This window comes from Vulpes vulpes, chromosome 2 (assembly GCF_048418805.1).
Source record: "Vulpes vulpes isolate BD-2025 chromosome 2, VulVul3, whole genome shotgun sequence".
NCBI lineage: Eukaryota > Metazoa > Chordata > Mammalia > Carnivora > Canidae > Vulpes > Vulpes vulpes.
This window is the reverse complement of record NC_132781.1, coordinates 19,125,830-19,141,512: the sequence shown is the minus strand read 5'-3', so window position 1 is coordinate 19,141,512 and position 15,683 is coordinate 19,125,830. Positions and strand designations below refer to the sequence as shown.

The following is a 15,683-nucleotide window of genomic DNA, read 5'->3' as shown; positions in this document are numbered from 1 at the left end:
GGGTTCAAGTCAGGCTGTGCCACTTCCTAGCGCAAGGTGCTCAGTACCTTGCTCCATGCTCCAAGGTGCTCTCTGTGCTCCATGCAGGTCTCTGTGAAATGCAGTACCTTCTTCCCAGAGCTCTCAGGCTCTGGAGAGGACTCTCAGATGAGCTTCGCACTGGGCCCAGGAAGATCTCAGGGGCTGCTAGTGAGGACTGGTACTAATGGCTCCTGATATATCTGTGTGCTCCTCTGGCAGTCTAGCTAAGACTTTAGACCACTTCTCAGAATGCTTCTAAAGTGTGTGAAATAAAATACTTAGAACCCAGGGTGTCTGGGTGGCTCAGTCAGTGGGCATCTGCCTTCGGCTTGGGCCATGATCTCCAGTTTCTGGGATCCAGCCCACATCAGGTTCTCCACTCAGTCGGGAGTCTGCTTGACCCCTCCCTCTCCCCTTAGCCCACTTGTATGCTCTCATGTTCTCTCTTTCTTAAATAAATAAAATATTAAACAAACAAACAAACAAACAAACAAAAAAACTTAGAACTGTGCCAAGCTCAGACCACTACAAGAGGGAGGCCTGAGCTCTCTCGTTTCAGTTTGCTTCAAGGTTGTTCTGTGGTCCTGTCCCCATCAAAGCCCTGCCATGGGCCCCACACAACACAAACAGGAGTTGCCAGCAGCTAGATCCCAGCACTCGAGAAGGAATCGCTGGGAACAGCCTCCTCCCAACCACAGCACATCCAGGCTGTCTCTCCCACCTTGCTGCCTCCAAGAAGGGCTGCTCTGTCCTCTGTGGTTCAGTCCACGGCTGTGGCATCCCTCCGGTCCCTCAGAAGCATTACTTAGCACAGACGAGCCCAAGTTTTGCTCTGTGTTCTCAGGGCCCCAACTCCAAGTGGTCGGAAAGTCTTCCCTGGTATCCAACCTCGAAGTGACAGCTCTCTCCCAAGTAGTATCCCACATGATCTATCCACATTTCTGAGCCCCTCTTCTTGAAAGCCAGAAGCAATGTGCAACTGACTTCAGGGGCTTTTAGAATGTTAGTGCAGGAAAGGCCTGCAAATCAGCAACTCAGCTTCCCAAACTGAGAGAGGACGTGAGACCCCAGCTGAAAGAGACTTGCCCAGCGTCATCTGGAAAGGAGGCAGAGGAGCTAGGGCTTACTCAGGGTCTTCTGACTCTCTGCCTCCCACTAAAAACAAAATAGAACAAAAACACAAACCAACAATAACCACCACCACCAGGAGAAACTATGAGGGCCACTCCTGCACTTAATGAGAGAAGGATGCAAGGATCTAGACAGGGCATCCAGTTGGCCGTCCGGCAAACCAGAGCCCAGGAGCACAGGCGAGAAGGGTTCAGTGGTTAGAGTCCCCAGAAACCTTGAGGCTGACTGTGCCTCTGAAGGACCTTAAGACTAGCAGGTGCAGAGGCCTGGTGGAAGGCACAGTGTCTCGCTGGTGAAAGGAGAGCTACTCATTGATCTCCCAGTTGCTATCTGGAGGAGAAACAGACTCACTTCTCACAGACCATTTCCAGGAAACACTGGGGCACCAAGCTATGGCAGCTCAAAGTCACACTAATCATTCAAAGCCTCCAGCTGTTGCTGGGCCTGTTCACTCCACACCTGGGGTGGACAGCAGGGGCTCCAGGGTGGGGGCTCTGCTTCCACTCCCGAAGTGCAACCCAGCCCTGAGCATCCAGCAGGGCGCACTGCCCACCTGCCCACCTGGCCACTTGCCATAATCCCCCACCCCAGCCGGGGTTTAGACACCTGCTGACCAGTGTCTCAAGGCATTCTCCCTCTGCAGACTGCCAGGCTGCCATGGGCTGGGTTTGCCTCTGACTGGGGCGACAGCCTTCCTCCCTGCTTCAAGGAGTCCAGAGCCTGCTGAGGCCCTCCAGAGTTGCTGGTGACATCCACTGCAGACTGAGAGGCCCCAAGATCCCGTCCACACGACTTCTGTCCGCAGAGCCCAAGTCTACTCACATCAAAATCACCGGAGATGCGTCAAAAATGCCCTACAGAATCCGAACCCGTCAGGGGGCTAAGGCTTGGAGCTCTTCAAGTTAATATATTCCCTTAGTACTTCTGATACAACTGAAAGTTTGAGAACTACTTTCTCATGGTCTGGCTACACTCATTTCTGCTGCCAACCTGACAGCTGTTACAGCTGTGTGTGTGGACACAGTTAATCTGATTTCCTGTCTGGCAGCTGTGTAGCAGGGAAGGGACAGCTGAGGGTCTCAAAAACAAGAGGAGGGGATGAAGGAGGAGGAGATGGGGGGTAGGGAGGCTGTCTGAATGGGATGGAGTGTTCAATTTTGTTCCTGAGTGCCCTGCTCCCCTGAATTCCCTGCAGGGAGGGAGAGAGCTGACCCACTATTCACAGAAAACAAAATCTCTTGGAAACCTCAGGAGCCCCCTCTTCCCCCCAAAGCCAGACTGGTCTCTATTCTCTAGAAGCACAAACAGGAGACACAAAGACAAGTTGTGCAAATTGTATACTACATAAGAGCACCCAACCACAGGGGCAAGTTGGGGCTGAAATCTAGCCCACGCTCCAACTGCTAAGCCACGTGCTCTGGCATGTAGATGTATCCACCCGGAAGAAGGGCCACCTCTCAAAAATGTATACAAAGGAACATTTGTATGGGTTGGCAGTAGCCCTACAAAGAGACCTGAATCCGAATCCCAGCTGTCACTTACCCTGTGACCTTGGGCAAGTTCCTTTACCTCTCTGATCCTTCTCAATTATACAACATGCCTAATAATACCTTACTAAAAGAGACAAGGTAAGGAAAGCATCGGATACTTTTGTCACTTAGGACATTATTAGTTCCTGTCCCACCTGAGCCTCGCCCTTTCTACCTTCCCCACACCCCTACACCTACACACCCACACACCCATCCAAGCTTAGAATGGTGTGAAGAACATGAATAAGAATATCCAGGGGAAATCCCAATACCAAACCCAAACCCCATGGCACTTCCCAGCATACACAGCATCCCTTCCTGGCACAAGCAGGATTCACACCCTCCTTCACTGGGGAAAGGAGACTCCTCCTCCATGCCTGCTCATAAAATCCTACACAATGCCTAAGCATCAGGTCTGCCCAGTCCGGGCCACAGGGGAATCCAGGGCCCACAGAAAGGAAACGGGATCCCCTAGCACTGTGTCCTTGGGAATCCCACACAGGAGTTGGAGCTCTGAGGCTCCCCAAGCTGCAACGATGCCTGAATGCTCGGGGTGGCCACTGTGTGCCAGGCTGTTGTGCAGAAGCCAGGCAGAGACCCCGTCCATCGAGGAAGACCTCTGATGGCACTATCAGAATCTATGGCTGGTTCCCCTCATCAAGCAGGAACAGCAGAGTGCCCTGCATCCCCTGTGGGCTCCCCCAGCCAAGGCTCTGGCTCACCCACTGGGGCAACTCACCATATCTGTCTATTCACCCACAGGCCAAGCTCCAGAATAGAACCCAGGAATCCTGAAATCAGCCCTGGACACCAGCCCCTCCAAGCAACATTCATTCATCCATGCGCCAGGCACTGTGCTGCAGAATGGCTGTGAACGAGACACCCAGAGAGCAAAGGATGGCCCTAAAAGAGGGTTCCAAAGACTTGCTGCTGGAGTAAGTAAAGTCCAGGTTAGACAGCCATCCTGGCAAGCCCTGTTCCCCAACCTCTTGGGCTGGGGAGGACTGGCGACACATACTGCCCAAGAAGCGTCCCTGGACACCTGCTTTTTTAGCCACAGGCTTTTGCATCCTGTCTGGAGACTGATCAAGAGATGGGGAGAGGAGGCGGGCGGGGGTGGGGGGGGGAACACCAGGCTGCCTGAGCCCTCATGGCCGTGTTTATCCGGGGTGGATTTTTTTTAACCCAAAGGTTAAAGCGTTTCTATTTGAAACATCTATTTACATTCCAGAGTCCAAAAAAAAAAAAAAAAAAAAAAACAAGGCATCCGAGCTCCAGGCCTATATCTGTCCCTAGCCGCGTCACAGACACAGCATCAGAGCTGCGCAGGGGGAACATTCTTAGCCCTCTCCCCGAGCCGCTGAGGTGACTCACGCCTCCCTCCTGCCAGCATGGACCACACCACCGATCAAAAGGCTAGGCAGTGTGTGTGTGGCAGGTGGGGGCATAGGGATCTGGAGAGAGGGGCTGGGAGTAGGGAGGTCTATGCAGACAGGCCGCCTTAGGGAAGGTATGGGAGTAGCAGGATTCCATCCTGCAAGGATTCTAGGGTCTAACTTGAAAGAAGGTAAGAGACCATGCTGAGGAGAAAACTTTAGGCCAATTGCCAACTGCTGCCGAGAGGCTAGGGACGGGGGGGGGGGGGGGTGCAGGAGGCAGGATGGGTGGATCGGTATGGCATTTGCCTGATAGGGTCGAGCTGCCTGCAAGAAATGCTCTGCAGTCAGTCCTTTGCTCTCCAAGAGACAGGCTTGACTCTCAGAGGATTCCGGGCAGGGTCATTGAGCAGGGTCTTCAGTTAGAGCTTCTGGCTCTACCAGACCAGGGCCAGAGCAGCCCCCTGTGTTTATACTCCCTCCCGGTGGTACTGCATAGGTCCTCTGCACAGCTGGCATCCCAGGGACCTGTGTGAGCATCCTGCAGGGCTAGCCCCTAGGGGTATGCCCTGACCCTAGGAGACTATGTGGGCATCACTGCCCAGGCAGAAGGCAGGCCTTATTTTAAGGATCTTCCAAAACTTCCCCAAACATTCATCCTCTGATACATCTTGGTCCAGATGCAACCTTAGCTCTGGAAGGCTTCTAGAGCCAAATCACAGGTACTTGTGTAAGCAAACAGCTCCCACCTTACAATTCAAAGCCTGGGACCCACACCCACGTATCCAGAGGGAAAGACTCCCGATACATATGCACACGGACGCCCACACCCAAGTGCAAAGCCACTGCCAGGAGGGGCCAAGCCGGCATGGGTCCAGCAGGCCCCTCCCTAGAAGAAGCATCTTGTGGTGCCGGCCTGGTGGGAAGGCTGTGCCAGAAAGGCCTGATGCTGCCAACAGGTTCCTGGGAGGGAGGAAGAGAGGGAGTGGCCCAGCTCTGGGGGACCCCACCCCCAGCCAAGAGCCAAAAAAGTCCCTGCTAAGGTGGCAGGACTGGGGGTCCTCAAGCCCAAAAGAAGCAGAGTAACACTCCTTCACCATCACGAGATGGGATGAAACCAAGGCCTGAGGGAAGGAGAAGACAGATGGGGGAGCTAAAGGAGTCGGGACCCCTGACATCCCAGCTGCCAGCCTCCACCTGACCCTACCACAACTGCATCACATCTGACTCTCCGGGAACTCCTGACTGGGGACTTACAGAAGCTGTTATTTCCAAGAACCTGGCCAGAGGAGCTGGGGTAGCCTTTATTCTTGTAGACACTTGGCTATGGCTTATTCCCCTGCCCAGACCTGGGGAGCAGGCCACTGGAAGGCAGGTCACTGACCCACTTCCTCCCCTCCCACCACAGTGCCAACTAGGCCAGGATCCTCTAGTAATCCACAGCCCCCAGCAGCTTATGCAGACCCTGCCGGAGGCCAAAGAGACTCAAGAATGCAGCAGAGTGCAGCTGGAGGGCATGGCAGGAGGCTTGGGCCACAGAGAGCAGGGAAGCCCACCTCAGTGAGAATGTCTCCCTTGACCACCCAGATCTCAATAAAACCCTCCAAAAAGATTTAGGCAGGATCCCACCTGGGCGATGCCTGGAGCCAGATACTCAGCCCCAGGGACAAGGATGCTCAATGGCAGAGGGCAGGCGGGGACACCGAGGCACTTACCTGCCACAGGGATGCCGTGTAGAGGGGTCCGAGGCAGGATTTCCAAGGATGGTTCCCGGCCTGACATCCCATCTGCTGAGAAACAGGATTCTGTCTCATAGATGGTCTGCAGCATCTCCACGAGCCCCTGAGCCTTGGGGACCAGCAGCATGCCAGGGAGGGGGCCGCCGGAGGCGCGAGTCGGCCAAAGGAAAGGTGGTCGGGCGGGGCCCTCACTGCTCAGGGGCTCCCTGAGGCCACTGCCACTGGGACCCGTGCTATAGGGAGGTGCCTCATCCGGCCTGGGCACTCCTGGCAGCAGGAGGAGCCAGGAGGCCCCAGAGCTACAGGCCCAGCTCTTCTCTAGAGTGGCATCGGACCCCTGGCCTTTCCCCAGCTCCCAGGAGCTGGGGTATGGCTGAGCACTCAGGGGACAGGAAGGGGAGCTCAGCAGGCAGGCGGGCTCTCTCTGTTCCCTCCCAGCCCTGGGTGACAGCTCTGGGCCTGGCTCCCTGCTCCTCCTTCCCGAATGAGCCGCCGGCAGCTGGCAGGAGACTGAAATAGCAGTTGGGGGAGGGCCCTGTCTATAAATAGGTGGAGCATGCTCAGGGAGCCGCCGGCCGGCTGCCAGGAGCCCGGGCCTGGCGGAGGCCCCATGGGGGGGGGGAGGCGCGTTCCACCCCAGGAGGAAGCGCCAGGCAGGGGGATGGGGAGAGGGGAGGGCCCGAACTCAGGGCCAAGGCCACAGAGCCCGGTGGCCAGAGTCTGGGCTGGGGAAGGGCACAGGCCAGAGGACCCATGTGTCTGGGAGCAGCTCTGGTGCTATTCTTGGCAGGCAAGGGGCCAGAGACCCAAAAGCCAGATTCCATCTCTATGTTCCCCCTCGCCATCGGAGCAGGTAAAGAAACCAGAAGGGTCTGGAGAGGGTGGCAGACAGGGCCACCTGGCCTAACCTCACATCTTCCCTGGAGTCCTTCTAAGAGCCAGATGGGAGTTTATTTAACTTCCGCCCTCCCTCAGAGCTGGAAGGTGCCTCCCCACCCCCTCAACCAGAAGGGAGACCCCTGAGCAGCAGCGAAATGGCACCTCCCTCCTACCCATTAGCCGTGTTGCCTCCAGGGGCTGCTCAGCTTCCTTCCAGGGAGCAGGGAAAGAATCTTCCTGGATAGGCCTTGCCCCTAACCATGAAGGGGACCAGCGAGCATCTGCCCACTCTAGGAGCACACGCAGCTCCTCCCTGGCAATGTACCAGGTGCAACGCTGGCAACAGCACATACATCACCTCATTTACTCTGCAAGATAACCTCAGGAGATAGGTGCAGGTGGGGAAACTGAGGCAGCAAGATGCAGTCACTCTATATCATACAGTTGCTTAAACGGTAAGGCCGGGATGTCTGAGGCTCTAGTCTGAGTGCTAATCACCACAGCCCACTGCCTCCTACACAAAGGAACACGTGAAGCTGTCATAGGGTTCCCATTGATAGGTAAGATGACCTCCAGGACCCTGAGAGAAACAACCATGAGGCTGGAGCCCCTCTAGGAAGACTCAAGCAGCTGTCAGGCTGCAGCCCTTCTCTACCAGCACAAGGCTTGGCACAGCTGCCCACGCTCCTGGGGCCCTGGTGGGACCTGGGGCTAGTGCACCACGAGGACTGGTGACGTCTGCCCCCCTGCCCACTGCTGGCTAGTCCCTTCTCAGGTTGTGCCTCCCACTGGTACCGAGATTCCACTTGGCCCCCTGACCTCACTGGAGCCTTTTAATAGCCTGGTTATTCCTGGGTCTGGGTCCCCCCTCCCCCTTCCTGATGTCACAGTTGCTATTTTGGAGCCCCCCTCCTGCCCCCTCCTTGCCCCCAACTCCAGGCATGGAGCCAGGGACACCTGTCCTCTCCCTGGACTGGATGACCTCACCCTCCTGTCAGGAGCCCTGGAGGACCTGGCCAATCAAGGACACAGTAGCCATGGCTCCTGCAGCCCATCTTAGCCAGCTTCCACCAGGCAGGGAGGATAGCAAAGGGGCCTCCTGTCCGGGGGGGGGGGGGGGGGGGGGGGGCGGCACACAGGGTTGGTGGTAGAAGAGGTTTTTCCAAGGCCCTGGACTAGTTATCTTATACAATAAGATGTACATTGGGGTGGGGGATGGGAAAAGGACCCGAACAAAGATCTGGAGCTTCAGCTTCTCTCTCAGGGCAGACTCTAGAAAAATGGTGATGGAGCAGTGCTCCCCAGAGGGGTTTGGAATTGGGAGACACCTCAGTGTGGGCCTGGGAAACTCATTCACCACCTCCTGCTCCAACCTCATCCTGGCCAACCAGACTCTTCCTAAAGAGGAAGGGAAGAAAACACCAAGGTCCCCCCCCCCCACAAGCGGGTGATGGACAGTAAACTCAAGGCAACCCAAAAACCAAAAAGCCGGGGGCAGCAGCCCCTCCCAACTCAGGGCTCCGCCCACCCACGCTGGGAGCAACCAGAAGGGCTGGCTAGCCCTGTCCTGGCTCTCTCTGCCTGCCTCAGGCACAGGAGAGTAAGGTAGGGGAGCCCTGTTCTGGAGGAGAGGAAGTCAGCAGTAACAATGACTCAAAAGTAGGGCCCCCAGAACCTGGAGCAGCCAGAAACCAAAGGAAAGAGAACTTACTAAGGGAAGACAGGAGCACTCAGCAGACTGGGCACCCAGAGGTTAGAACTTCCCATAACAGCATGAAGTGGGAACCAAACTGTCAGACAGCCGGACAATCCTCAATGCACTTCCCAGAATCCCCTAGGGGAATTAGAGACAAGGCCTGGGGTGGGGACCAGTGTCTTCTTTTCCTCTGAGACTCAAGTGATACAACAAGGTCTTCCTCATGTCTAACCTCAATCCTTCATGCTTTCTGGCTCCTCTACTCATGGTTCATTTCTCTTCTCTATCCCAACCTATCCAGCTCTCCCATGTGTTGTCCCACAAACCTTCCAGAGCACCCACCAAGTATAGGGCGCATGAATTCCACTGGGAGCCAGCACCATCTTCTCTGGGTCACAACCAGAACGACCTTGTTCCCTTCCTCAGAGGCTGGCCTCGGGCCTCCGAACCCTCAAGGCCTGGAGGAGGAAAAGAGCCCAAAGCTGGCTCCTTGGGCTCTTCCAGGCTCCCATTTCCAGGGCACAAAAGGTTGGGTTTAGGCCCTGACCTAACAGAAGAAAGCAAGTCCTCTCAGTGCACAGGAAAAAAAATCCAAGGGCTGCCTCAGGAGCACCTTGGATGGGGGGGGGGGGGGGGGGCAGCTGCCCCAGGGCCCCAGAAACATCAGGTCTGCCTGCCCTCCAGTTTTCTCCTGTCCTCAGAGGTCCATCATGATGGAGTCTATCAGCACTGCCTGGAAGCTGCCATGTGCCAGGTTCCATGCTAGGTGCTGGCTGAACCCTCTCGTTTGAATCCAAAGTCCCAGAAAAACATGAACACCTACTTTGGCATCTTTCACATCCCCTCAGGGTTGACCCTGCCTCTGACTGCCCCATCTAAGCCTTCAATCCCTTTTGACTGATGAAGTAGGGAAGAGGAGGGCGGAGCAGATCCCAGTCTAGAGAGAGCACAGGTGCAGTGGGGGCATCTAAGTGTAGAATGGACACCAGGAGTCCACTTCCCAGACCCTCGCCCCACGCCCACACTGACCCACTTTCTCCTCCTCCAGGCTGGCTGCCTGCCTTCCCCGGGGGCTCAGAGGCAGAGCAGGAGCCCGAGGCTGGGAGGCAGGACGCCGAGGTTCCTGGCTCCACCCCACACCCGTGCCCCAGTTTCTCTGGTCACCCAGAGGGGGCAGCTGCTTTCCTCCCTCCTTCCTGGGAAAGAGAAAGAGAGAAAGTGTGGAGTGTGCTGGGAGGTGCTGGGCAGGCAGGTGTTGTCATGAAGCTTGTCTCCCCTCCCACGCTGGGGATAAGGAACCTGGCTGCCGCCTCCTGTCGCCATCCACACTGGCTCCCACAACAGGCCTCACTTTTGCCCTCCCTTCTGGGCAGCAGCACAGAGGACAGGGCAGAGATCAGAGCAGGCCTAGGTCCTGGGTCCCAGGCCAGCTCCTCCAGCCTGGCCAGGCCGAGCCCAGACAGGGGGCAAGTTCTGTGAGTCCTTCAACCCCACTAAGGGGAGCAGAAATGATCAGCCCCAGAAAAATAAAGAAAGCCTCACTCCTTGAGCCCTCTTTGGCCTAAAGAGAAGCCAGATACCAGAGAGTGGCCTCCTCAGGGAGGCAGGCAGCCCCACCAGTGGCCTCTGCCTGTACTCTCAAGGTGGCAAAAGAGGCAAATCAGGTCAAATGCTGGCGTTCAGCCCAGCCCAGACCAAGTCAATCAGCCCCTACTCCCTGGGGAGGAGTGAGCCCCAGAAGTAAACTGTTTGCCCTGCCTGCTGCCCCTCACCCGGGACATTCTCTCTTCCTAACTCATTTGCTAGGAGGGGAGGGCTGGACCATGTTCTATTTTTCTTCTGTTTTCCTGCAGGCTGAGCTCAGGGTTGGGCGTGTTGGGGATACTTAAGGACTTGCCAGATAGGAAAAGCTCCCACCCCGGGAGAAATTGAGGGGGCGAGGAGACAGCACTGTTCTGTGCCCTGAGGAAAGAGGAATGAGTCTTGGGGACTCAAGAGAAGGTGAGAGGTACTCAGGGGCCAGGGCACCCAGGTGCTGGGGACTACTCCTCATCACTCTCACTCCTCTCCCCAGTTCCAGGGCTGCATGCTCTTCCTGGGGCTCCCTTCAGAGCATCCACAGCAAAGTGAACACCCACTTGCCCAGCTACAGTTTCATTTTACTCCTATGGAGTCCAAAGGCACATGGTCCCTGGGCTTGTGCCAGACTCCAAGCACCAGCAGCCCCAGCCCAGATGCTACTCTCAGCTCTGGGAATAGCAGGTGCTGGGCCCCTCAAAAAAGGAGAGCTGTGCGGAAGCTACCCATCTCCTTGGCCCAGAGCAGCTCTTCCTCCACAAGAAGAGGCTGCCCCGGAGCCCCAGGAAAACTAGATGGGAAGAGTCTCCCGGGGGTGCCCTCGAGCAATGATAGCAACTCTGAGGCCTCTCCATGGTCCTAAAACGCAGTTCCCAGTATTTGGCCCCCTCCTCCTCTCCCTCCTCTCCAAACGTGAGAAGACAGCATCTCCCCCTGCTGGGGGGAGCTGGAAAGCCAGCCAGGAAGTGAGACAGCCCTCTAAGCCCCACTCCCACGGGCCCCTCCGGGCCTGGCTCCTGGCTCCATAGCCCTTCCCAGACTGCCAGCCTCCTGCACTGGGGGACACCTCCATCTACCACCACACTCCTACCAGCCCTGGCTGAAGTGGCTACAAGACAAACTTGGACCATTGGCATCTGGAAAGGCAACTTCGTGACCTCCTCTGGCCAAGGTTGATCATTTGAGCCTTTCACTGTAAGGGAATAAAAGCCCAAAGCTGGGAAATGTCCTTCCCAAGCCATCATCAGATGCCTCTGGGCAATTTCTGTTCCCTTGGCCAACAGTTTGACAACCTAGGCTCGGTGTGACTGTATATGGCCCCTAGATAAGTCAGCATAGTAGCTCAGAAGAAAGGAGAGGTTGGCACATGACCCTGCTGCAGGAGGGTCCAGCTGAGGTGGCCAGGGACTGGGGAGAAGCCCCCTCAGGTGGTTCTCTCCCTTCCCTTGGCCAGCCTAGCCTCAGAGGAGGAAGCAGGAAGTCAGAGCTTGACAGTCACCCCCCACCCCACCACCAGAGTCCCGTTGACCTCTCTCCATGCCTCACTCCTGCCACAGCCCCTACAGGTTGAATGAAGGCAGGGACAGAGGCAGGAGGCTCTGAAGGGGAAGTACAAACCCTGCAGGAGGGGGCTCACCAGGCAAAACTGACCTGGTGAACCTCAAGAGTCCGGCCCTCACCAGCTGGCACTCTACTCTGCTTGCAGCCCGTGACCTGAGTCTATCGTGCCAGAAAGAGAAAGGGGGGCAGGCACAATGTTGACCAAAGCAAATGGAGCAAAGACGAATAATCCCACCAGCTTCCAGCTCCCCTGGGTCTACTAGAAGCCCCAGGACCTGAGTCAGGACCTCTGTCATAGAGCACTAGCATTGGGTCCCCAAGAGAAACAATCAGGTCCAGCAAACTGATAATAAGCAACGAGATGGGAGGTGGCCAGGATCCCTCCCATTCCAAAGATGTTGCATTCCATCCAGTAAATGGGTTTTCATCTCTAGTTCCTAAATCCCCTAACCCTAAAAGAAAGGAAAATATCCCTCTACTCCTACAGAAAAATATGTGGGGGTTAGGCTGGGCTGTGGGGGTTAAAGCCAAACAAGATAGACTCTGACCCTCTAAGACTGTACAGAAGAAGACAGCCAGGGACAGAAGGCAGTTATTACTCTGACCACACTGACCCATGACCCTCCTGGGAAACTCCTGAGGGTCTGGCTCCAGCCACTGGGACACATCCTCACGGGCATCCACCCAGACCCACCCATACATAAAGCTGCCTGGAGTCCCACCCAGAGACTATTTCTGGCAGCACTAGGCAGCCTCCTAGGAGCAGAGGGGAATAGGACATCGCAGAGTCAAAGACCCCAAATTAGGAATCCACCATATCCAGGGCCCAAAAAGAGAAGGGGGAGTCTACCCAGGCTCAAAGGAGAGAGCCAAGACTCCTCTACCAACATGTCACCGCACCCATCCCACTACCACATGTTCCCAACAAAGCCTGAGGCTAGAGGCCCTGCAAACCTCCCCTACGAAAAGAGCATGGAAGGCAGATAAACTCTCCACCAGGAAGAGAAGCAACCACCACAAAAAGGAAGCTGCATTCAGCTATTGCAGGAAACCTTCCAACATCATCCCCAGCCGGCCCAGAGACATTCGGGGACACATATTCCCTCTCAGGCCTGGCTGTCTTGGCAAACGGGGCTGGGCAGAACTGGAACTGCAGGCCCTCCGAGTTGAGAGGGCCGGCGTGCAGACAGAGTTGGACCCGTGTCCTCCCAGGCCCAGGCTGGCCTGGCAGCGCATCAATCTCCAGTTCTGCCCATCAATCTTCAGGTTTGCCTTGGTCCTTTTTTCGAAATGCTTCTCTGTTCCTGACCCCTTGTTCCCTTATGGCTCAGACCCCCCAAAGGTCAGCTGGCCTGGGCTAGAAACTCATACAGCCCACTCTAGCCAAAACCACCCCAGGGTGCCCTTTCTCTGGCCTCCCAGCTCTTACCCGACTCGGTGGGAGAGTTCATGCCGGCTCTGGGCCCACAGGAAGCTGGCGTTGGGGGCTGGGATGGGAGGGGGTGGAGCTGCGGTGATGTCAAGAGGGACAGACGATAACAGACAGACGGACGGGACAGGAGCCCGGGGCTGCTGTGCCTCTAATGCCCATCAGAGGCCATCCTTCGGGGCGAGGCAGTCAGGCACTCAGAACGGCATCCCTAGGGAGAGATGGAGCAGGGTTAGAGGCCCCCAGCTCAGGAACCCGGAGAGTTGAAGGAGACCTCAGGGCTGGTCAGTTGACACCTGGGGAAGAGGAGGACACTTGCCTGTGGGGGGGGTGGGGAGGCCACAGAGGAAAACAGCAGCACTGGCCAGACCCTGGCTGCTTCTCTAACGGGTGAGGCTGCCAGCACTCAAGGAAAGGGAAATGGCTACACTAGCCACACCCAAACTCCCTTTACAGGTGACAGTGTCCACTGCCAGGTGAGGGGAGACCTTACAGACTCGCTTGGGTGCCTGACGTGGGACTGGGTGTACATGAAAGGAGAAAAGCACAGGAGATTTGAACTCTGTCTGTGGTAGTGGGGAGATGCAGGGCTGGAATCCTTGGCAAAAGTTAAGGGAGAAACTAGTATCCCAGCCCCAGCTGGCTGAGCCGGGACTCTTCTGCACCATGTTACTTTCTTCATGTTACTGCACCATGTTACTCCCTAAGCCCTGTGCCACCCAACCCTGGAATTGTGACATACTTCTATCTTAGTATCCCCTGTTCAACAGTAGGTCCAGGAAAGACGATAAGAGCCTCTCTTCTACTGATAACCCATGCTGTTTTCCAGGAATTTGGAAAGGCAGTGACATGCACCCCCCCCCATCTAGCACTCCCCAGACGAGGGTTCAGGGCCCAAGTCCAGGGCTTTATGTGTATTGTACAAGTTGTGCCCTACATAAGGAGGTCTGAAAACCAGCCTGTGCTCTGCCTGCCAAGCCACTGGTCATCCAGGCTGAGACCACCCAGAATAAAAGGACACCTTTTCCCGGTTTGTACAAAGGCCCCAAAGATTCCAATAGTAGGTTTGCCCAGACCAATACAATAATGGAGGACATCCCAGTATTCCAGGACTGTAAGTTTGCCAACCTGTCCCCACCCCTTCAGCGCCTTGCCTCCCTCCAGCCCCATGGTTAGTCTTCAAGCCTCAGACACTACGCAGGCACCCACCTGGGCCCATCCCTACACGGCCCATGATCCACCCCAGACATGACCTCATTCATTCTCTTCCAAATGAAGGCAGGCCCTCCAATACCCAGTGAAAGCAAGGGAGCAGGAGTGAGCCAGGAGGCTGAAAGAAGCTAGATGTGTAAGCCCTAACCCTGCTCCCTCAGCCAGGAAAGGGCAGTCAGCTCTACCCCATGGACAGCCCCACCTCCTGGCAGGATTAATTCTCAGTAAGCCTTGCATTCTCATCAAGGATTCCCAGGAGTGTTGTCCATTTGGAGCCAGTAGCCAGGGATTCAGGCATAGCAGGGACACAGGAACACGAATATACAAACACACATATACATACACATACACACACACACACACAAGACCCTGAGTCTTCCTAGGCCTGCTGCCCCCTGCTTTCACCCACAGGTCTGGACTCTGTAGCTGGAGGAAGGTGCACTCAGATGGGGAATTAGAAGGAGGCAGAGTCAAGGGGCTGAACTGCTCCTGGCAGGCACAGGTGTGGGGCAAGGACAAAAGAAGCTGCGCAGAGCTCAGGCCAAGCTCAGGAATGTGGCAGGTGGGGCAGCTGGTGCCCTGGCAGGGCCCGCGTGGGCAGGCAGCTCAGCCCGTGCCCACCCCAGGGCTGGCGCCCAATCCTGCTCACACCCTTTCCCGTGGGCTGGGGAACACAGGTTCAGAAATTCCCACGATTCCCAGCAGCCAGAGTGGCCCAGCCCATCTCCTTAGTGAAAGGTGGCTCCACAGCAGGGCACTCAGAAGGGGCAGAGCTTCAATGGTACAAAAAACATGAAGATCAACTTGGAGCCCCCATCATCTTCACTCACTGGAGAGAAGAGGAAGGGAGGGGCTCCTAGAACTCCATTCGGCTCAGGACTCAATTAGGCCACACTCCTCCCCAGCTTGCCGGGTGCAGCAAGACCCCAGGGGCCCCTGTCCACCTGCAGAGGGTGTCTGCCAACACCTCTATCTAGCCTCCTGAGTGAACAGGGGCCTCCCTGGGAAACAAAGCAGAGTTCATTGTCTGATCAGGACTGACATGGATTATTTTCTGGGGTGAGGTAAGAAGGGGAAAAAGGACAGGGGGATGGTTAAAAGCTGGTTATTTGCTCCATCCTCTGTTGCAAAAATTCCACTGTTGCCTATAGCGATAGGAGGGTCTCAGTGGGCAGTCAGGGGCCAAGAGCAGTGTCCAATCTCCGGGATGGCAGGGCACGGAATGAGGGAGACCAGGTGTCCCTCTCCCCCCAAGCTCATGGCCAGACCAGGGGAGATAAGGCAACCCCCACCCAGCCCATTCATGAGAAATAAAACTCTGGCATAGAGTGGGAGAAAGGCCGACAAGGACGGAGACATGGAGCAACGTGATGCCCCCAAAGCCACAAGTTCACAGTACTACCCTGCAGCTTATCTGTCCCTCAAAAAATTCCCTTGGAATTCCTGGGGAGTCAGGTGTCCCTTTGAGGGCCTCTCAGGAACCTGGACTCCAGTACCACCAGGTAGCCTTCTCCCCAGTCCTGAGCACTGTGG

General features: G+C 56.1%; 1 protein-coding gene across 17 annotated transcripts in view; it reads right to left on the bottom strand.

Annotated features, from left to right (window-relative positions):
• Positions 1–15,683, bottom strand: part of HDAC5 (histone deacetylase 5) — a 37,094-nt gene that overhangs the window by 17,944 nt on the left and 3,467 nt on the right. For 4 of the 17 annotated variants that reach the window (XM_072747059.1, XM_072747065.1, XM_072747060.1 and 1 more), the window contains exons 2-3: positions 12,939–13,149; positions 5,773–5,847 (exon numbers count right to left, since the gene is read on the bottom strand). In XM_072747059.1, the coding sequence (XP_072603160.1) occupies positions 5,773–5,847; positions 12,939–12,960 (97 nt within the window). In that variant the 5' untranslated portion in view covers positions 12,961–13,149. Of the gene's footprint in view, positions 1–3,420; positions 3,550–5,772; positions 6,222–8,386; positions 8,510–12,938; positions 13,150–15,683 lie in introns of those variants that run through there. The other 13 variants (XM_072747061.1, XM_072747066.1, XM_072747070.1 and 10 more) reach the window with 7 other exon arrangements.